The sequence below is a fragment of the Mustela nigripes genome, chromosome 5 (assembly GCF_022355385.1).
Source record: "Mustela nigripes isolate SB6536 chromosome 5, MUSNIG.SB6536, whole genome shotgun sequence".
In the NCBI taxonomy this organism is placed as follows: Eukaryota; Metazoa; Chordata; class Mammalia; order Carnivora; family Mustelidae; genus Mustela; species Mustela nigripes.
In genome coordinates, this window is record NC_081561.1 from 4,978,406 (window position 1) to 5,000,137 (window position 21,732).

The following is a 21,732-nucleotide window of genomic DNA, read 5'->3' on the forward strand; positions in this document are numbered from 1 at the left end:
ACTTCTGTTATGAGCACTGATAAATGTTGATTATTTGAAAAAAGCGATAGAAGAAAGCAAAATTTGCCTAAAAGTAAGACAATTTAAACTAATTGAGGCAAAATATATACATAAGGAAATAGTATTCAGTAAAGTGGTGGGTGTTTTGTGTGGAGGGCAGATGAGAAGGAGCAAAGTGGACAGTTGAAAACTTGCTCAAGTTCTCAGTCACTGGTTTGGATATCTTACTACTGGTTCCCTTTGCCAATGTTATTAATTACGATGGAAAGCAACTATAATCGTTGGCGGAGAGAGGTGGCTGGAGCTGAGTTTTGGAGAATGGCTTACTCTCGCTTAGTTATGGAGACGATCTCTACCCAGTGGTTATTCTTTTAATATTGATGACTAATCGTAACAGCATAAATAATCCAGGTCACCGGGATTAAAGGTCCCTGTAAAGTGGCTTTTTGGAGTTACCTTTTTAAAATCTGTAATTCCCCTCCCCCTCTATTTCTCCACTTTGACGGGTCCCCTTAGCACTAGGGTTGTATGTATATGCTAAATGTACTAGCTCCATATCTGTGTATGGTTGTGTGGATGTCTTTCTATCCTTACTTCTTCTTCCCTTTGCCTGGGTAACAGTTGTAGTATCGGAGACTTTAGCCGGAGCAACTTGTGAATGCTTAACAAACTTGGTTCTGGTGGTGGCAGTAATTAGGGTGGTGGCCCTGAGAAATTCGGATGTTTATATTTGTATCATACCATTGCATATGGGCTTATATGTGAGATGCATCTGTTCCTTTTGTATCGAGGATCCCTTTTTTATTTATATTTTCTTACACTTGTGTGATTTTTAACCATCTCCTCCAAGTATCTGGACACTTGGCGGTAGGTAGGTGAGCTAATTGCTTTGAGACATCACAGATTACACATGAAGTCCTAGTCCTTGCCTTCAGGGAGCTTACGACTTTCATTAATGAATTTGTGTGGCCAGAGAGACAATACTTGAATGCAGCAAATAATGGAAATGTTAAGGAGAGGAAGAGGAGCAAATATTTGGAAGAGAGAGAGAGAGAGAATTTGGGCCGTCAGGGAAAGGGTCAGAGTTTGAGAGCTCCTTACTAAGTAGAGGAGGTGGGCCATTAATTTTGTGATTCTGTTATCAAAGCATTTGATAATGGAAATTGGATGTGTGGGTGTCAGACTTTATTTTGAACACTGGAATTCCAACTCATTGAGTAAAAACTTATTTTGTGTGTAGAGAATGGTGCCAGGGTTGGAGAGTAAAATTTTCAGATGAGATTTGGGAGAAGGTCATAGTCTAGATATTGGGGTGGGAGAGAAGAGAGGACAAAACAGTTAGAACACTAGTGCGGGGGGGGGGGCACGCCTGAGGGCTTCAGGAGCCCCTGGAGAGGGAGTAACTGATTTTTTGCCCTGGAGGTCAGAAGGCTATGTTTTGAGGTGACGTCGGAGCTGGAGTTTTAGGTTGAAGGGAGCGTTCGGGGCCCACGGAATTGCTGGTAGAGGCTCTGGCGAGAAGAGAAGGGTGACTCGACTTCAAGTGACTTAAGGGCAAGCGCTGTGCTAGTTCCCGGGAGTGGGGAAGGCAGGAAACTCAGCGGAGTCTGTGAAAAGCCCGGTGGTTGTTAAACTGTATGTTTCGGGCCCAATCGAATTGGGCTTTAATTTAGAAAAGTGGTGGGAGGAGCGCGGTGAGTGGAAGGTCGGTTAGGAACCAGCGCTAGATAGAGCACCAGGAACGCAGTGTCCGCAGAGGACCCTTTGGTGAAAATGTAGGCTCTGGAGGTGGCTTCCAGGTGTAGGGAGGAAAGAATGTGAAACGGTGTCCCTGTAGTGTCCCGTGGAGAAGTTCGGGAGGACGGTTTGGTGTTGCCGGCTCTTTGAGGGAGTCAGGCCAGGAAGCCCCTTCCTCATTCCGCAAGACAGGGAAACGACCGGTCGCGTGGCAGGTGTGCCCCGGGAGCTAGCCATGCGGACAGTCCCCACTTGCCCATCTCCCCTACTAAGTGGAGGAAGGGCCAGCTCTTCGCTGTTCTGACCCGAGGGCCTGTCTTTTTAGTTGTCCACATCGTTCTCCCTCCCGCCCCCCGCCCCAAGGAGAACCACCACTGACAGCTTCGTTCCATTAGAACCCAGCTCTCCCGGAGCCCAGATTCTGGCCCCTCCTCCCAGCTCCTCGGACGCTCCAAGAGGAACAGGGAGGCCTGGCGTGGGGGAAGCTGCGGGCAGAGTGGAGGCAGCCGCGCCCTCGCGCCGCCCTCGACTGCGCCGGGCTCCCGCCCCCGGCTCCCACCCCCGGCCTGCAGCCCAGCGAGCCTGCCCCGAGCGCTCCGGGCCACCCGGCGGGGCGGGTCGTTCGGGCTCCGGGTCTTGGCGGCTGCCGCGGGGGAGGCGGGCACGTGTTAGGGCGGGGAGGGGGGGGTTCCACCTGGCCACGCTGCCCGCCCTCTGCGGGCTGGCCTGGCCCAGGACGGGCGTCCTCGGCGGGCACGCACGGAGGCGGGAGTTCATCGATCCCCCTGAGGGAGGCCGCGCATTTGGCAGCTCGGCCGCTGCCGTCGGGGCGGTGGGCTTCGACGCGAGCAGCTCGCTCCCACGGCCCCCTGCCCAACTTCGAGCCCGCCAGTCCCTGCCCCAGTGGGCACCGCCGCCGTCCGCCTCGACCTTCGAGGCGACCCCCAGTCCCGCCCGTCCCGGATCCCGGCACCCACGTCCACGCGGGCAGACTGGCAGCGCTGCCGCCGGGTCCGACCCCCGGGAGGGGACTTGCTTAAGTCGGGGCTCCGCCCACCGCTCCCGTGGCCCCGCCCATGCCTCGCCTCTGCCCCGCCCACCTCTCCCTGGCTCCTCCCCTTCCTGCCGGCTAGCTCTCGGCGGCCGCCCGCCCGCCTCGGCCCGGAGCGGAGCCCACTGCTCCCCTCGGCCGCCCCGCCCCGCCTGCCTCCCCGCCCCTCCCGCGCGGGCGGTCCGAAAACCCGGAGCGCGGGAGCGCGGCTCCGCCGGGCCCGGGCGGCCGCACTGGGCATGCTCAGTAGCCGGGGCAGGTTTTTTGGTCGCAAGTAGGAAGCTTTTTGCACTACACCGGAGAGGGGGAGCCACGGAGCCAGCCGCGCTGCCGTGCACCGCCGCCGCGCCCGCCCCAGCCCGGCCCGGCCCCGCGGCGGGGCGCGATGAGCCCGAGCCCGAGCCGGCCCGCCGGGGAGTGAGCGCGGGGCGCGGAGGGCGCGTTGCGCAGCTGCTCCTGCGCACAACCCCGCCGCCGCCGCCGCCGGCCCGCACTGGCAGTGAGTGTGAGAGGCTCGTCCGTGCTGAGCTCCTGGCGCCGGGAGCGGGAGCGGGAGCAGGAAGCGCAGGCCACGCAGGGACCCAACTGAAACAAAGTGTCGGCCGCCCGGCGGCGGCGGCGCCTCGCCCCGACCCTGCCCCTCCCGCCCGCCCGCAACTCCGCCGCCCACCATGGCTTCCGAGGAGCTGTACGAGGTACCTCCCCTCCCCCTCCCGGACCCTCGGGCCGCCCCCGCCCGCCGCCCCGCGCCGCCCTTCCCCGGCCCCGGCCCCGGCCCGGCGGCGTCCAGCCCGACGGCCCGGCTCCTCCGCGGGCGCCCGCCTCGCCCCCTCCCCCTCCGCGGCCGCAGTTTGCTGGACGGGAAATGTGTGCGAGGGGAGCCGGAGCCACGCTGCTCCGAGGGGCCCGGCGGGCGGTGGGGGGGGGTGCTCCCCGGAGTTGTCGGGCGCCTGGGGGGGCTCCGGTCGTGGGGAAGTAGCGCTGACACCAGTGACTTGCTCAGACTGAGCTCAAAGTGTTCTTGGCGAGGGCAATGGGTGTGAAGCCCCTGTTACCGCTTGGCGGGGTCTGTAGGCGGTGCGGGGGTGTTTTTCCTGTCCATTTAATAAAGCATTTTGGAGAGGGTTTTACCTCCGGTTTGGGGAGTCCGGGGCTGAGAGGAAGAGTGCAACTGTCTGGACTCTGTCCCTAGTCAAAGCGATGCAAAATAACGCACCGAAAATGCTAAACGTTGACCACATGCTTTAATTAGGTTAGCATTGTGGCCAGAGCCAGGAAATTTAAATTTAACGCTGATACACCGTCATTCATTTGCGCCGCAGCGTTCCAAGTAAGAAAGGGCACAATCAGAGCTATAAGTTACGAACGATGGGTTTGCCAGCTTCAACTTCGAGTTTTGGAGTTCTCTGTTTGGATCTTTAGACATATTTTTGTATGCCTCGGTGTAACTTCTTGACGTATTTCAAAGTAGACTTCCTTGGGAGTACAGAAGCTTGGAAGGCTTTCGGTTCTTTTGGATACATGATTTTCTGTTTATATATGTTTATATATATGTATATTTATAAATACAATCTTCGGAAGAGACTTAAACTTCGGGATACTCTCTGGATTCACCTTTTTGATGCGTTTAGGGACCTGGGTGTTTAGGGGCTTAAGTAAGCGTCTGTAACCAGTAGAGCCCCATGGCCCTTGTCAGCCCCTGGTAAGTACCAGGTGAACCCTCTGAGGTGTCATTATTGCAATTGGCATAGAATGGCACTCTCTTTTCGACAGTGATAGCCTTCTAGCAACTTTTTGTTGCTTTTTAAAAGCAAGTGTTTGCAGAGATTCTAGGGAGGAGGCTGGCTTTTGTAAGAATAATGGTAAAATTGTTGCCTACCCTTGCATTGTATGTGGTCAGTGTACCTTGGCTGGCACTGAAAACGTTCTATTCTTTTCAGCCATTTCACCCATTAGCTGCACCCAAGTTTATTTAAGACACTATCTTGGGTATTTTGGATATGTAAATGGGAAACAGATTTTGTCTTCAAGAAGTTTCCCTTCTAGGAGGGAAGGTGATGTGCCTGAGAAAGGTCCAGAAGCAAAGCCTAAGATAAATGCAGGTCTTTTAGGCTGATAAACAGTTGGGAAAATACAGATGAGGGATTTTGGTTTCTGCATTAGATTATTCTTTGCTAGTTTAGGTTTGACTCTTCACTCTGTTAATTTTTGTGGTTATAAATACATGCTCACTTAGGTCATTCCATTAGTGTTTGGGTGAGGGTAGCACCTTATACATAAGTTGTATCTTATGTGTCTAAAAGTGTTCCTGAAGACAGTAGGTTTACTGCCAGTGCTTTATGAACTAAATTTAGTTCTTTCTTTTTTCTTCTTTTAGATTTGGTTTAGATTTAGGTTTAGGTTTTCCAGTCACTACTTCCTGGCAGAATTTCATGTATAAGTCACATGTTCAAAATTAGTGGTCATTCAGCATGTTCATCGAATGTCTACTCTAGGGTGATTCCCTAGGGAGGCAAAAAGTATGAGGATGGTTCATGTCCTCGACATTTATTGGGGAAGAACTAAGTACATCACAAAGAAATGCTATTCTGTCACGATTGACCTTCTACTAATTTTGGGTTTTGTGTTAGTTTTGAAATAAATTAGAGAAGTATAGTTGAAATGATAGTAAATAATGTGATAGTATCCTTCAGGATAAGTTCTCTAATTTAGTCTTTACATGTAGGCAGCGCTGACTTTATGACTATATTATGATTGAAAGTTCTGCGTAGTGGTTGAGAGCCTGCATTTGGAGTCAGAAAACCTAGTTGTTGAATTCCAACCCTGTGACTTTGGGAAAATTACCTTGAAAGTTCAGTTTCCTCATCTGCAAAATTGGGATCAATGCTTACCTCACAGAATAGTGAAGTTTAGATGAAAAAAAAAAATGTAACTCATACCCCACAATTCCCATCGTAAGTGGTGGTTATTGTCATATTTTAACTGATCTAACATGTCTCCCTGAGGCCTGGTTGTGTTTCTAAGAATAGAGAAAATTATATTGTTTTAATTGAGACAATATTACTTGTGAGGCTGAAATGATATGCAATCGTAAATAAACACTATAGCCTAACAGGCTATTTGACAAGATTTGGGAGGACATTAAGGTACCTTAGTAATAAGGTTATGGACATTAGTTGCTTTGTTTTGTTTGGTTCTATGTAAATCAGAACAGAAGTTTCATTTTTGGCCTCAAACTCTATAATTCTGTAGGGATGTATTGACAAAGGAGGAAGTTCAAAGTCTTGCTTCTTGATATAACCTGGTATGGTAAGAGCACAGGTTTGCTGTAGCTGTGTGAACCTGGGTGAATTATCTGATTGCTAAGCCTCTATTTTGTCACCTAAAAGAAATGAGATTTCCAAATCTCACAAAACAAACTGAGGGTTGCTGGGCGTGGGGGGAGGGAGAGGGTGGTTGGGTTATGGACATTGGAGAGGGTATGTGCTATGGTGAGTGCTGTGAAGTGTGTAAATCTGGCGATTCACAGACCTGTACCCCTAGGGCTAATAATAATTACATGTCAATAAAAATTTTAAAAAAAATTTAAAAGAAATGATATCTCCAGCACTTAGCATGGTGCCTACTATGTGGTAATAGGTCCTCAGTAATTTTTTTTTAATTTACTTGACAGATAGGCAGAGAGGCAGGCAGAGAGAGAGGAAGGGAAGCAGGCTCCCGGCCGAGCAGAGAGCCCAATGAGGGGCTTGATCCCAGGATGCTGGGATCATGACCTGAGCTGAAGGCAAAGGCTTTAACCCACTGAGCCACCCAGGCACTCCAAATATTTAAAGTGGTTATTGTAACTTTGTGAATAAAAAATAAGGGAACAAGATAGGGTGGAGCCTTATAAAATTGGAAGAGCATCTGTTGAAGACAGAATGGATTTACTCCCTGTATCTCTAGCTGCTAGGGTTAGGAAAGACAGATTTTTTACTTCTGCTGAGTACTTCATAACTTTCAAAAAAAGATAAGTGTCCTGTAGATCGGGGGTCCAGACTTTATGGGAAGGACCAGGCAGTTCATATTTTAGACCCTGCAGACCATGCAGTCTTTGTTGTGACTACTCAGCTCTGCTGTTGTGAGGCAAAAGTAACCATAGATAGTGCCTAAACGAATGAGTGCCATTTTCCAATAAGACTGTTATGGACAGTAAAATATGAATTTTATGTAATTTTCACGTCATAAAATCCTGTTGTTCCTTGTCCCCTCCAATCACTTAAAAAATGTAAAAATCATTCTTAGCCCGTGGGTTCCACAAAATCCACGGGCTGGATTTTGTTTCCTTACCTCTGCTTTAGATGACCAGCTACTCAGGAACTAAGGTTGAGGCATATGGAAGTGGAGTGTGAAATAATTAAAGTCCTTCCAGCTCCAATCCCAGCTCTGGACTGGGTTCCACTCTTTTCTGCTGTATAATGAAGGAAATAGCTATGTGTCTTCAGAGATTCTCTTTCCTGAACTTCCTCTTCAGTAAGATGTGAAGCTTATATGACCTTAGCATGTAAAAGGAGTTTCCAGTTGATAAAGTACTATACCCAAGTGTTAAATGATTATATTATTCTGGGAAACATCTTTATATTCTTCCATTCTGTTTTTTTTTTTTTTAAGATTTTATTTATTTATTTGAGAGAGATTGAGTGTGTGCGCACAAGCAGGGAGGAGAAGCAGAGGGAGAGGCAACTGTCCACTGAGCAGAGAGCCCGATGTGGGACTCTATCCCAGGACCTTGAAATCATGACCTGATCTAAAGGCAGATGCTTAACTGACTGAGCCACCCATCATCATATCTTTTTCCATTATTAATTAAAGAAAGAAAAAAACCTACCCAACTCTCAAACCCTCAAACCAAACCTGTTTTCGTTTGATATTTGGGGTTTCAAAGTATCAAGTAAATTGATTATATCACCAAAGAACACGGTAGATCAGGAGGACGTTATCTTCTGGTCAGGTTACCACCATAAGACTTCATTCATGTGGGACTGAATAAGGAATGCACACTGTAGTAGAATGGAGATACATTCTCCTTATATGTATATCTTAATAATTCTTTTTTTCTCGATGGATGTGGGGTTTTTCCCTTGAGAACTATTATAATAGCTAATTTAAATTTTAGTAAAATCTCAGTGATCTAGTCGCGGCCTTCTGGGAAATTATCTAACACATGCATATTCCTGTCTACCAAAAATGGAAGTAAGTTTTAAAGCATGAAATTGTATCTGGCTTATAAAAAAAAGTCTTAATATTGGTTAGTTTGGAAGGATAATCAGGATTTGGGGGAAAGGTAAGTCTTTTGAATTTGTCTTATTGCTTTGGGATATCATTGCTCTGTCTTCTATGTACCACACAAAACTTGTGTATATTGACCAAAAGCACAGTTATAAATTAAATCTTCTTGTGTAATTGCAATGAAATTCACAGAGATCAAGAGACTTTCCATGGATGTTGGTCAAGATAAACCCGCATCTGTTGTATGTGTCATGGCTCTGGAAATATTGACCAACATAAAAAAAAGAAAAGAGAGTTGTTTGACTTCTGGCAGTAAAGTCAAATTTGTATTTTGAAAATTAATATCTTGAATGTGAATTGCTGAGAATATTATTTATTTGCCTAAACAATAGCATGGAGACATCCTATTCCTGCATACTAGAATAAGTTTGTCTTTCTATAATATCTAAAAATCATTAAATTTTTCTCCATGCTAATGATTTTTAATCATCAAAGATATTTTCATGATGTATAGGAAATACTTTATTTGCAGTATTCTGATTCACAGTTTTGAATATCTGTGATGCACAAAGCCAATATGAGTCCAATTTTTGTGAGTAAGCGCTGTGTTTCTGGGTGCAACGGCATCATCTGGGGTCCTTTTAAAATACAGATTCTTGGGCCCAAACTGTGAGAGTGTAGTTTTCAATGTTTGAATGGAAGACCAGAATCTATGTTTCCAAAAAGCTTCTTTATGGAATGCAAGTGGATGTAGGAGCCTTTGGATTGCAGTGGTCTTTGTTTTCTGACACTGAGGCTACACTCCATGTTGAGGTGGGGAGGGGTTAGGATCTGCCTTTGCAGAAGAACTCCAGGTGGACCAGACTAGTCCTTTTTGCAGGCTCTTTGTTGCTGGCTGTTAACGGAGTCATTCCAGGAAGGGAGTATTAAAAACTCAAGGTAGCTAGCTAAGGATGCTTTCATGTCTATTTTGTGTCTTCATTGTATGACATACTTGTCCATCAGGTTGTAAGATTGACGCTTACACTCTTTAAAACTAGGAATTTGGTGGGCGCCTGGGTGGCTCAGTGGGTTAAGCCACTGCCTTCGGCTCGGGTCATGATCCTCAGGGTCCTGGGATTGAGTCCCGCGTCGGGACTGAGCAGAGAGCCTGCTTCCCTTCCTCTCTCTCTGCCTGCCTCTCCATCTGCTTGTGATTTCTCTCTGTCAAATAAATAAATAAAATCTTAAGAAAAAAAAAAAAACTAGGAATTTGGGGGGCACCTGGGTGGCTCCTTGGGTTAAGGCCTCTGCCTTCAGCTCAGGTCAGGATCTCAGGGTCCTGGGATCAAGCCCCGCATCGGGCTCTCTGCTCCGCAAGCAAGGAGACTGCTTCTCCATCTCTTTCTGCCTGCCTCTCTGCCTACTGATCTCTATCAAACAAATAAAATCTTAAAAAAAAAACTGGGAATTTTTTTGCTGATCATTATTTCCCAAAGTTCAAATATTGCAATTGTTGCACAGTTGTTGAATTACACCTTAATGAAAGCATGAATTATAGGAATGACTCTCCATTCGTGACCCTTTCCCTCCAGAAACCCCCTCTCCCCCAGAAATTATGCCCTGTGCTGTTCCTTTTACACTTAGTTCCTCCTTTGCATATGTGGTTTCAACTCTTGGATAGGAGAACTTCTAAGTTTACTGTTTCCCACACAAACTTAATTCTCTTTAGCCTTTTAAGCTGTGCAAGGCTTTGGGGGATCTGTGTTCTGTGGGGAGTCTGGGAAAAGTCTTTCCCATTTGTATGAAAATTTGTACAAGTCTGTATAAGAGTTTTTCTGAGGGAGAGGATCAGTAGCTTTCATCTGTTCCTCAAAGGGATCTGTGACCCAAAACAAGTATTAAAATTGTTCTTGAGATCTTTGAGCTAAGACTTGACTTTCACTGCCCTTCGTTGATTACTATGACGTTATTTTTGCCAAACTCAGCTTGACTTCAGCCAGAGTCCACAGAAGAATCGTATTAAAACTACACTGATTGGATTTGAAAGTTGTACACTATTTCTTTAAGTGGCTCTTCTCGAAATTATACATGCATGAAGTCTAAGGTCAATCCAAAGGGGAATGGGAGGTAACAGGCTTCAAGTTATGGAATGAATGAGTCACAGGGCTGAAAGATACAGCATAGAGAATATAGTCAGTGGTATTGTAATGGGATTATATGGTGACAGATGGTAGCTGCACTTGGGGTGAGCATAGTATAATAAATACACTTGCCCAGTCACTATGTTGTATGCCTGAAACTAATGTCACATTGTATGTCAACTGTATTTCAGTTACAAAGAAAGTTAAGCAATATTTTAGTTTCATTTCTGACAGTATAAGGACTTCAGAATCCTTTAATTCTGATCCAGCTTCCCCAAACTTACTTATATGCTGTTATTTTCCAGTGTTGTTTATTGTCTGTGGGAAAAAACCTTATACAATAGGACATTATTATTGTATACAGAAAATATTTGTTTAGATTTACCCATATCTTGACCAGTTTCTTTGATCTTCAGAACTTCCTTCTGGAATTCCTTTCTTGGGTATACCTTTTAGAGAGTTCTTTAGTGAAGGGCTATTGGTGGAAATTTCTTTTTTTTTTTTCCTCCCATTGTATGGACATGTCTCTGCCTTCATTTTAGGAAAATAGAATTTTTCAAGTGAAACCAGTTAATTGGTTAATTTCTTCAAGCATTTGAAGATACTTAATCTATTGTGTTCTGGCTTTCCCATTATGGTGGAAGAGGTTGTTGTCAGCTTAGGTGTAGTAATTCTACAGGAGATCTGTCTTCTGTCTCTGGTTGCTTTTGGGATCCTCTCTTTGACTTTGGTGTTCTCTAGTTTTATTATGGTATATCTCTGTTGAGACTTTCTATTAATAAGGTTTATAAATGTGCTTCTTTTGTCAGTCTTGCCTTGTTCTCAAAGTTGGTCCATTTTGTCATAAAATACTGCTATTCTTTTATACACTTCGAGAATTTCACCAAGTAATTATTTATAAGGTATTCTCATTTTCTCCTCCCTATCGAAGGGTAAGAATCCTCTCATTTCCATCTTCTCATTTTAGTTTTGTTTGTATTCTGGGTTTTTCCTTGGATCTGACTTCTAATTCACTGATGAACGTGCCCAATTTGCTATGTAACCCACCCATTGAGTTTTTAATCTCAACAGTTACATTTTTTTCTACATTTTATGGGGTTCCCTCCACCCCAAAACTGTAGCTTGTTGTCTTTCTTTACTTTTATGATTGAATCATTCTTTATGGTTGTTTTGGAGAGTTATGGGGGCATTTAGATACTTTCCTTGCTGCTTGCAAGCTCAGTAAAGCATTAAGAAATACACTTTATTGAAGATCTCGTTATTTTCTAGTAAGAATGCCCTTTTCATAAACTTCTTTGCTTTTTTGTCAGTATTGGAAGAAAACTTACTGATTTTGAATTTGTGGTGTCATAAATGGGGATAGAAGGTTAGAGCCAACACCTGAGAAGTTACCTAAAGATATTGAAAATGGAAATATAGTATAAACTAGATTTATACTATGGAACTGATCTGGAAAATGGTATAATAGTTATAAAACTAAGGCTTCTAAGCCAGAATGTTCAGCATTTTTTTCTGTCAGCCTTGATGTTTAAGCATATTTTCTCAAGCTTTTCTTTACCTGAGTTTGGCCTGTTCATGTAATCTGGGCTACTAAAGCCATAGTTGTTGGCTTACTTTGTCCACACCTGCATAGTCCATCCATTTCTACCTTTGTGCTGCCATTTTCCCAATAGATGGATCACCTAGCTTGTTAGCTTCAGTGTCAGTCCTAATTTGGGACCTCATTAGAATTCACAATTAGTAGGAATCATCCCCTCCAAACTCTGTGAATACTTCACTGTTTCTTTTGCACTATTGATTACTAATTTGCACTTGAAGTATTACTTTCTCTAGGTATTAAATAATACCATGTATATCTTTTTTTCCCCCTGGAATGGTTGGGTATTTTTTTGGTTTGTTGCAGTGCTTAATCTGAGGATTTGAATGTGGTGAGCAGGCAAAAATGGCCAACTTTTAGTTGAAATACGAATATTACAGTGACTGGAGTTATGTTGTTGGAAATTATACCATATGTGTGTGAATTGTGCATTTAGGTATCTTGTTTGAAAAAAACCCTACATGGTGTTTTGGAGGAAAATTATTTCTAAAATAATTTGGAGGAAGATTGTATTCCTATAAAGAGCATTTGAAATGTTTGTCATAGTATGTTTGTCATAGCTGTTGGTGAAGAGTGTTGGGTGGATGTCTAAAAATACCCTCCAGTCAGAGAAGTTAACCACAATATATTTAGGGAATGCCTTTGCTTTTTGTCTTATTTTCATTTATAATGGGTTCTGCAATGTGAAGTTTTTAAGAGGTTGGTATTTTCCTAGTGTTCGTTGATAGAGTCCAGTGATGTTGATTGGAGATAATGAATATCTGTGGTTAAAATGTACCCATTTTTCATCAGTAGTATGTTTAGGATTTTAGGGCATCACAGAGTTGCATATAGAAGCATTTCCTATTTTAACATGTAACTAATTTGGGTGTCTCAGCTCTTTAGAATATGTGAGAACCTGGACCAAATAAAAAGTCTTCTTGGCTTGTAGAATGGGGTCACACCCCATATACATTGAACAGCTCTCGGTTTCTCTTCGAGACTGTTTTCCTTTATTTGGGGCATGATATGCCTGCACTTCACTGGCTTCCTTCTAATGTTAGGAACAGCTACATGGTAAGGGAAAGAGAGCTATCAAAGGCATGTGGGTTGACATTAATAAAATTGCTCTTGAGATGAGCTAGTGATGGCACCTCTGGGTCATGGAAGGTAGGGGCTCCTTAGCCCCACAGAGCATGTGAAAGGCATGCTTATGAAAAGAAAGCCATACCTTGAAAAGAGCTGTCAAAAATGATTTTTTTGAACAGGTTTTGGCACATAACTGACAAAATTCACTTTATGGTGTATTTTCCAAAGATTCCACCCAAGTATTCCTAACAGCAGAAGCAAGAGATCACGTAGCCTCCTGAAGAGCAGGAGGTGGAAGTTGGGGAATGAATGGCCTGCTGCAGTCCTGGCCTGGTTTTGAATTCTCATTTTACTTAAATCTTTGTGAAGTTAACAGCATATGCCATAGAAGATGTTTTGGTTTGAAATTAAATGTCTTTAAATGTATTTGCTGGTACATACTTCTCCATAAAGCCCCGGGTCAGGTTGGTGTTTTGGGAAGGTGAGTTAGTGTCTTCAGACATTCTCCATCTCCCACTGGGCTTGGGCATCAGTGAGGAGCAGGGGCTTACTGTCTGTCTTCTGTGATGACGCCAGGTCAAAGAATTGTTAGCTGATTTGGTGACCTGTAAATGAGAATACTTGAGTTATCAAAAAAAAATTTTTTTTAATCTCATTTCAGTAATTCTTACCACTGAAGTTTAAAGATACTCATTTCCCACCTCAAGTCGTCTTATTGCTTATTGTCCTGAACAGAGGCACTCGATGCTTTTACCTCGAGTCTATCTGCTGATTCTCTGCTTAAAATGACGATTGTGCTGTTCCTTGGGATCAGTCATAAGAGCATTTGTGGGGTCCCTGTTGGAATGGGGGCCTCTCTGGCTGAAGAACTCCTCCCTGCCCATGGGCTAGGCTGGTACCCCCTTAGTAAACTTCCTGTCTTTCATCTCCTCTTTCTTTCTGAATGTTCTTGTCCTCATTTCCAGCTCTGGTGCCTTCAACATGATTTTCATCCCTCTGCCATGTCCCCTTTGGGTTGAGCCTTCATTTGTTTTGACTCTTAACTCCAGCCTCTGTACTTGCTTATTACCTTGGTAAAGCTCTGGCCCGGCAAGTAGTAGTCTGGCTGCTCACTTTTTCTTATTTAGCTTTTCATGTGTGCAGTCCAGAGGGAAATCCTCTGCCCATCTCACCTCGGACACCCGAGGTGGGGGTTAGCCACCTCTCTAACTCTTGCCAAGCAAACAGGCCCCCTGCCTTAGTCCTCTAACTTCCCTCTTGTATGCAGATAAGCTTTTGAGCTTATTAAAGCAAGAGGTCCGTGATTATTACCATTTCTAGGGAGGGAGAGAGGTGTGTGTGGCAGAAGGTGTAAACTAGAATATGATTTGTAGTACTCTTCCCTCAGGGTGTCCACGTGACGAAAATTTTCTCAAATTATTTTATATGCCACCATTCAACACCACTAGCTTCAGCTCATAAATGAGCTTTTTGAGAATGTCTTGATTAAATTGATAGATACTTATCTAAAAATGTATTTCTGGGGGAGACGATCCTAAGTGGCTATAGGTTGGAACTGCATAAAAACGAAACTGCAGTGATTATGTAGAATGAGTTTAAAAGATTGTGGAATGAGGGGCGCCTGGCTGGCTCAGTCGGAGGTGTGTGCAACCCTTCATCTCCAGGGTTGTGAGTTCAAGCCCCATGTTGGGTGTAGAGATTACTTAAGTAAATAAATTCAGTATTTAAAATAAATGAAAGATTGTGGAATGAGATCTTGTCAAGATGTTGTGGGCCCATCTTGGCAGGAGGGAGTTAATGTGTTAAAATCAGACACGGTCAGATTTCCCAGGAACCTGATCAAAACCAACAGAAAAGAGGCTGTGGTCATGAGTGGGCAGGTCTACAGCAATGCTGCACCCCCACCTTTGTCAAAAGATGGCCTGGGAGAGGAAAAGACCAAAACCACGAAGTAGAGGATCAGGTGGAAAAAGGGCTGTTCTAAAATGCAAGACTCTGATATGCAGTAATCCCACTGGAAGGAAGGTTGAAACCTCAGAGTCCTTGTCTTGGATGATTTCTGTTGCAGTAGAGGGACATGCCTTAGAAGTTGGTAAGTTTTTAAAAAGGCCTTACATAGAGTGGAACAGGTCTCCCCTTGAGGAAGTGTGTTTCCTTAGAGCTTTAGAAGGAAACATTGATTGGAGCAAGTAAGGACATTCATGTGACCATGGCTTTGAGAACTTCGGTTTTCCCTTGGAGGCAATAGGCAGAAGATTGGAATACCCCATCATGTTCCTGAGCCCCTCACTCTCCTGAGTGACTGGGGTGGGAACTAAAAGTAGGTGGAAATTTCCATCCTTCATGTGCTTTTTCACCACTTCCACCACTCAGAAATGTGACCACGGTTTTTCCAGAGTCCTTCTACCAAACGGGAGCTCCCTTTCTGTACCTAACTGTTAGGGCCACAGCTGACTATCTCCTCTGCTCCTTGGGAGGAGGGATGCCCTGTGTCCTTCACTGAATCAGGCAGAACTGCTTCCCAGAATTCCCCAGGTGATGTGAGCTCAGCCAGAGCCCTTACCCTGTCACAGGGTTCTTTGTTTTTCAGTTGCGCTTCTCTCCTTAGCAGTATCCCTGGTTAGGGCAGTGATCCTGGGAGCAGAGCTGGCTGTGCTCACCATCCGTCCACCCTTGCACTTTATTGTCGGGCTAGCTCCTGTCTGGTTCTGTCCCCCCGCCAGGCATCTCTCTGAATCCCTGTGAAGGTGGTTCAAACTACAGTACCTACTACCTACAGAGAGTGTCTTAAGACCCAGGTGCAGTGATGTCTCAGCTTTGGGGGGGGGGGGGGGGTGTATATCAGAAGCTCCTGTCCCTCAGCATGGTTGTAGGATCAATTAATGATTCAAGATTTGTTTCCAAATTAGTGTTTCTTTCTTTCATTATCGTTAGCTCTCTTGCATTTTTGGCCTTTACTAACTCTGGGTCAAGGGCAGTGAGACTGAGAGTTCCCGTCTTTACCACCTGCCCACTCTCAGTCCTTCTTCTCATCCAAACCCCTGTTGGAGAGCTCTGCCCTGCTGCACTCCATATAATATGGCATCGAACTATTCAGAAAAGTTTAGCTTCCTGTTCTTAGTGAAAAAGCCAAGTGAACATAGAATCCTTCAGTCTTTTTTTTTTTTTTTTTTTTTTTTAAGATTTTATTTATTGAGAAAGAGCATGAGAGGGGAGAGGCTGACTCAGAGAGAGAAGCAGACTCCCCACTGAGTGGGGAGCCTGACGCTGGACTCAGTCCCAGGAGTCCGGTATCATGACCTGAGCCAAAGGGTCATTAAAGGCAGTCACTTAACCAACTGAGCTACCCAGGTGCCCCTCCTTCTGTCTCTCTAAAACAATCAACTTTCAGACTAAACTCAGCTACTCTTTACTTGCCCCTCCCCCCCATGTTTGAAAATGGATTTCTCACTCCTGCTATATACATCATTATCAATTTAGGACATGCCATCCAGCCAGGTTTTTGCTTATCTATCATATATAAAACATCAACAAAGACACAGAAGAGCAACAAATATAAAAAGATGTCTTCACCCTCCTCATATATTTTGGAATTACGTTAGCAAAAACTAGTAAACATTCTTAAACGACTTGTGTTTGTTAAAAGTGGCATTCGAAAGAGTTCTTCAAGAGAGTTTATAAATGATACTCATGAAACCTTTTAAATAGGAAGATTGCTTACATTAAAAAAATCTTTTACTTAATAAATTTTAATGAGCCTTTAATAACATGACTCAGTGCTGTATTTAAGTATGCATAGGTGACCTTTCGCATTAGCATGCTATATGAAAATTTCTCCGAGTTCAGGAGGCATTGCCTCATGGGTTAGCATTTAAGTTGTTAGAGATGTTATTGTCTTATAAGACATACATCTGCACCTTAACCAAGAGTAACCCACTCATTTTCCTTGCTGTGAGGACTAAAGTTAAGGGTTTCTTAAACTCTTTGTAGTATAAGTTGACAGATGATGGTAGTTCCATTATAAAATGTAGACAGGATCCTAATCAATATTTTAATCTGCCTTTTCTTCCATGGTTACCATATTTGAGGTCAGTAAGCAGAATGTAAAGCAGATGTGACTAAAACAATGGTGTTTTCTGATGTAGTTTGTGGAAGCAGAACAGGAAAACTCAACTAATTACCTGTAATTTCAAAGGTAGCCAGTAGGTTTCCTGGGCTCAGCAGCTTGAAGATCTTCTGTATGGGCCTAAAAAATTAGGAGCTAATTATAGGATAGAAAGTGAATAAGCTTTGCATGAGATTAAACAAATTTGTGAGGAGAATGAACTTAATGCTCCATCCTGGATAGCGACTTTTGAGTGTCATCAAGATTTTAAGTTCAACGGGTATTTATAATGAAGCAGAAAATGTTGATGAAGACAGGAAAGATCAGAGATTCCATTTGCCCAATGTTTTTGTCCACAAAAAATAAGCAGGTGTTTGCTTTGGAAGAGAGTTTGAAAGTTCCTTCAAAGATGATGAATGTAAACAGTGATGATTTGACATTTCCTATGATAGTTATTATAAAAGAAAGAGAACAGCGTGAAGGTTTTGGAGAGTTCATTAAAGAAGACAGGTCCAACATAAACTTTAAAAGACTCATGCCCAGTGGCAAGCATTAACATTCCCAAGAAACAAGAAAGGAACAGTGTCAAATCAGAATGTGATTTTTGTCACCAGTAGCACTGTTCATTGTATAACTGATTCTCATGAGGATCACGAGATGCCAAGGGAACAAACCTGAGGCCTGAGCGATGGGTTTATTAGGATGCTTCATACTGTCTGTGAACAGCCTTTTCTGATTTACAGCATGCCGTCGGTGTAAGTCAACTAGACTTACAGTCCTGAATTATGTTAGTTCATTTCAAGACTCATTTCTCCCTTAGGGAATAAAGAATTGGCGCCACAGAGGATATTCGAAAGACTGTGTCCGAGGGCAGTCCTAAACAGAAGGCTCTGGGAATGTTTTGTGTTAACTGCCTCTTTGAAATAAGAGTTTGGCCTCTTAAAGTCAGTCCTTGAACCAGCTGACAGCCGCTTGGCAGGACAGATCCTTTGAATGTCATTGTGTCAGAACTTACGTGGTCTCTTCACCTTAACTCATGGTTCCTGTGTGAAGGTCCTATGTATGCTTACCGAGAAAGGAAGAGGGAAGTCTAAGAGGGAAAGAAAAGTTAATCTTTGCTCTCCCACCCTCGATCAGCTACCACGAACCATAGAGGACCACCGTTCTGGACCTCCTGATGCATCAGTACAGTTAGAAGAATGGGTGTGTACAGAGAACAGTTATTTCATAAAAGAATTATATATATGCTGTTCAAAAGAAGACAGAAACTTGAAGGAACTGTAGAATTTTATATAAACACCTTTTTTCCCCCAATCTGTCCATTTTACTGATTTGTTACAGTTCTTTGTAATGGGTGCTACCTTTGTTATGTATGTTGCGGACATCTCATCTGTGATTTGTCTTCATTCTTTAAAAAATTTTAAGCCTAGGGGCACCTGGGTGGCTCAGTTGTTACATGTCTGTCTTTGGCTCAGGTCATGATCCTGGGGTCCTGGGGTCCAGCCCACATAGTGCTCCCTGCTCTGCAGGAAGCCTGCTTATCCTCCTCCCACTCCCCCTGCTTGTGTCCCCTCTCTCGCTGTCTCTCTCTGTTAAATAAATAAAGTCTTAAAAAATTTTTTTGACTCTATAATATAGTTCCATATTAACTAAGTTTTACATTTTAACGTAGACAAACTTATTTCCCCCATTTTGTTTCTTACTGAAGACATCCTTCCTACCCCGGGATCATTGTCTTCTTTGTTTAAGAGTTTGCTCCTTACAAGATGAACATCCGCCTGCTTTTATATATGGTACGAAGTTGGGATCTGATTTCTAATCTGTTGTCACTATTTATTAAACAGCCCATCCTTTCCCCACTAGTTTGCCACCTCCGCCATAATGTAACGTTTTCATCTATGTGTGGGTCAGTTTCTTTTGTTCCGTTGGTATTTGGCTGTTCTTGATCACATCACGCTGCTGTCATTAGTATGGTTTATAATACGCCTTGGAAACTTGCCCTCCCAGACATCTTTATCTTGTCCTGGTTTTCTGAAAAATGTGTTAGCTCGTCTTGGTGGCACGCTTTGCCACTTAAACTTTGCAATCCTCACGTTGAATTATACAAGAAACCACGTTGGGGACCTAAGAGATAAAGTCCCTGCCCCAAGGACCTTATATTCTAGTGGTGGCCGCAGACTGGTTAGGGTACTGCTGGTGCCTTTGGGGGGTGTATTATTTGTATGTAAATTGTTAGAGAAAAGCCTCATTGATAAGGTGACACTTGGGACTTGAAAGCGAAGGAATTCCCCCCTGGGGTCAGCTTGTGCGTGGTTGAGTTTGAGCTGTATTCAGGAGGCCAGTGATCTGGAGACGGAGGGAGAGACTGGTAGATGAGGTCAGGGTGTCACTGGGAACCGTGCAGGCTCTTTGCAGGTTTGCTAAGTGCTTCGAGTTCTATTTTTACTAAGGTGGGATGCTACTGGAGGAGTGATGTAATCAAATGAGTGCTTTTAAAAGGTTATGCTGGATGCCATAGGGAGAATAAACTGCAGGGGGACCAGGAAGAAAACAGGGGGATTGATTAAGACACTGGCAGAGTAGTTGAGGCAAGAGGTGATGGTAGTTTGAAGCTTGGATGCTGGGAAATTGGGGGAGAAGGGAGTCAGTGAGCCGGGATTGCATTGGGGGTGTATTTTGAAGGTAGAGCTGAGCAGAATTTACTCCTGGGATGGACATTGAATGTGAGGAAATGAGAAGAAAAATAGAAAGAACCTGGGTTTTTAGGCTTCAGTAACTATAAGAATGGGATTTGCTATTTTTTTTTTTTCCAGGCAGGTGTCACTGCAGCTTTGGTTTCGTTGGGGGTGAGGGCTGGTGCTGGATAAATGGGAGTTGGAGTTTAGACATGTTAAGTTTGAGATGCCTTACAGTCGGGCGGGTGGAGGTTGAGGGGCAAGGGGTTTAGGAGCTTGGAAGTGAGGGCAAATGCTTTGGCGGGCGATGCTTTGAGGAGATACCAGTATGTATACGTGGTTTGAGTCTTAAGGGAGTGGATCTTAGGTACAGAGCCATGTGAAGATTCAGTCTCCAGGGCATTCACGTGTCGAGCTTGGGGGAGATAAAGGTACAGTAGAGGGAGATCGAGAGGTTAGGTGGCCAGGAAAGTAGGAGAAATGGGAGCAAGTCGCCCTGGAAGCCAGGTGCAGAGCATTTCTAGCATTTCTAGCAGGAGGGAATGACCCCGGGTGTTCTGTGCTGCAGCTCCGAACTGAGATTTGGCAGCATGTGTTTTGGCGGCGTCCCGGGACAAGAGCCTTGCCTGGGCTTCTGAGAGCAAAGGGAAGGAGGAATTGATTGTAGGCAACTCTCACAACCAGTTTCGCAGAAGGGGAACCAGGAGGGTGAGGGGTGGGCCCAGAGGTTGTTTGCTTTTAAGATAGGCGAACTTAGAGTGTGTTGTCTATTGTTGGGAAAGAGCTAATAGGAAGGGGGAATGAACAAATCCGAAGCAGGAGGGAGGGCTCTACTTTCTGGAGTTGGGAAGAGGAAATCAGATCAAAGAGCATGGGGCAGGGACACACCTTCTGTCTGTCATTCCTTCCCTCTCGCCTCCTCCTTATGGTTCTTCAGTAATGCTCTGAACTTTCAAAAAGTTTTGCATGGACTTTCTTGGATTTATTCCTAGAAACCATACTTTTTCATTGCTGTATTAATGGAATCTCTTTAACGTTATATTTTTTAAAATTAGTACTTGTGTACAGAAAGGTTATTTATGTCTGTGTTTTAGATCTGGTAACCTTGTTTAACTATTTTGTTATTTGAAAATTTGTAGATTCTCTTACTTGTATGTAATCATATTTTGCACGAATAGGGGTATATTTTTTCTTTTCACGCTCATACCTGTTCTTTCTTATTCTTTTATTACATTAGCCTAGGCCATCTGGTGCAATGTTGAATAAAAAGTTACAACAACAAGCATCTTTACTTTATTATTAATTCTAAAAGTCATAAAATTTTATTAAGTAAAAGCTGTAAGTCTTTGCTAGATACCCTTTTTAAGAAATTTGGTTGAAGTTTTTTTATTTGTAATTTGTGAGGAGTTCTTAATCATAAGTGGTTAATGAACTGTATTGCACGTGCTTTCTGCATTTGTTACAAATTATCATTTTATCTCCTTTTACTATTTTGATATGGTATATTAATATATTTTGTGATGTTGAGCCATCTTTGCCTTTCTGGGATAAACCCTGCTTAGTCGCAGTGTACATATATACATATTATTTACCTAGTTAAATTCTTTTCAAAATCATTGTTGGAATACTCACTTGAAGGAGAGGTAACCAACTTCATTTTTTCTTTTTCCTATTCTGAAATAGTTGCAGAATCTTTGGAATTTTTTTTCCTATAAAATCATCTGGGCTTCTCTTGAATTTGAGACAGGAAAGGAACCATTTTGATTATTCATTAAAAATCAGCTCTCATTGATTAGTAGTGCTTTCTATTTGTTAGGTCAATTGTGGTCTGAACTTTTTTATATTAGAATATTTTTAGGACCTTTAAAAATCTTACTGTATCTGCGATTATATACCTTCAGAACCATTTTTTAGTTTTATTGTTTTTTTCATATATCCCTGTCATCTACTTTATTTCTTGATCTTTATTTCCTTTTGCCTCTGGGTTATCAGATTCTCTTCCTAGGTTATTGAGTTGAACACTTAGCTCATTTGTTCTTTAATGAAGGCTATAAAATGACCTATAGTACAGCTTTGGCCACATCATACAAGTTTAATTTATTATTTTT

At 43.5% G+C, this 21,732-nt stretch overlaps 1 protein-coding gene across 2 annotated transcripts in view; it reads left to right on the forward strand.

Moving 5' to 3' along the window:
• Positions 1-3,165: 3,165 nt before the first annotated feature.
• The window catches only part of CDYL (chromodomain Y like), a 187,259-nt gene continuing 168,692 nt past the window's right edge, over positions 3,166-21,732 (forward strand). For both annotated transcript variants that reach the window (XM_059399366.1, XM_059399368.1), the window contains exon 1: positions 3,166-3,483. In XM_059399366.1, the coding sequence (XP_059255349.1) occupies positions 3,460-3,483 (24 nt within the window). In that variant the 5' untranslated portion in view covers positions 3,166-3,459. The remainder of the gene's footprint in view (positions 3,484-21,732) is intronic.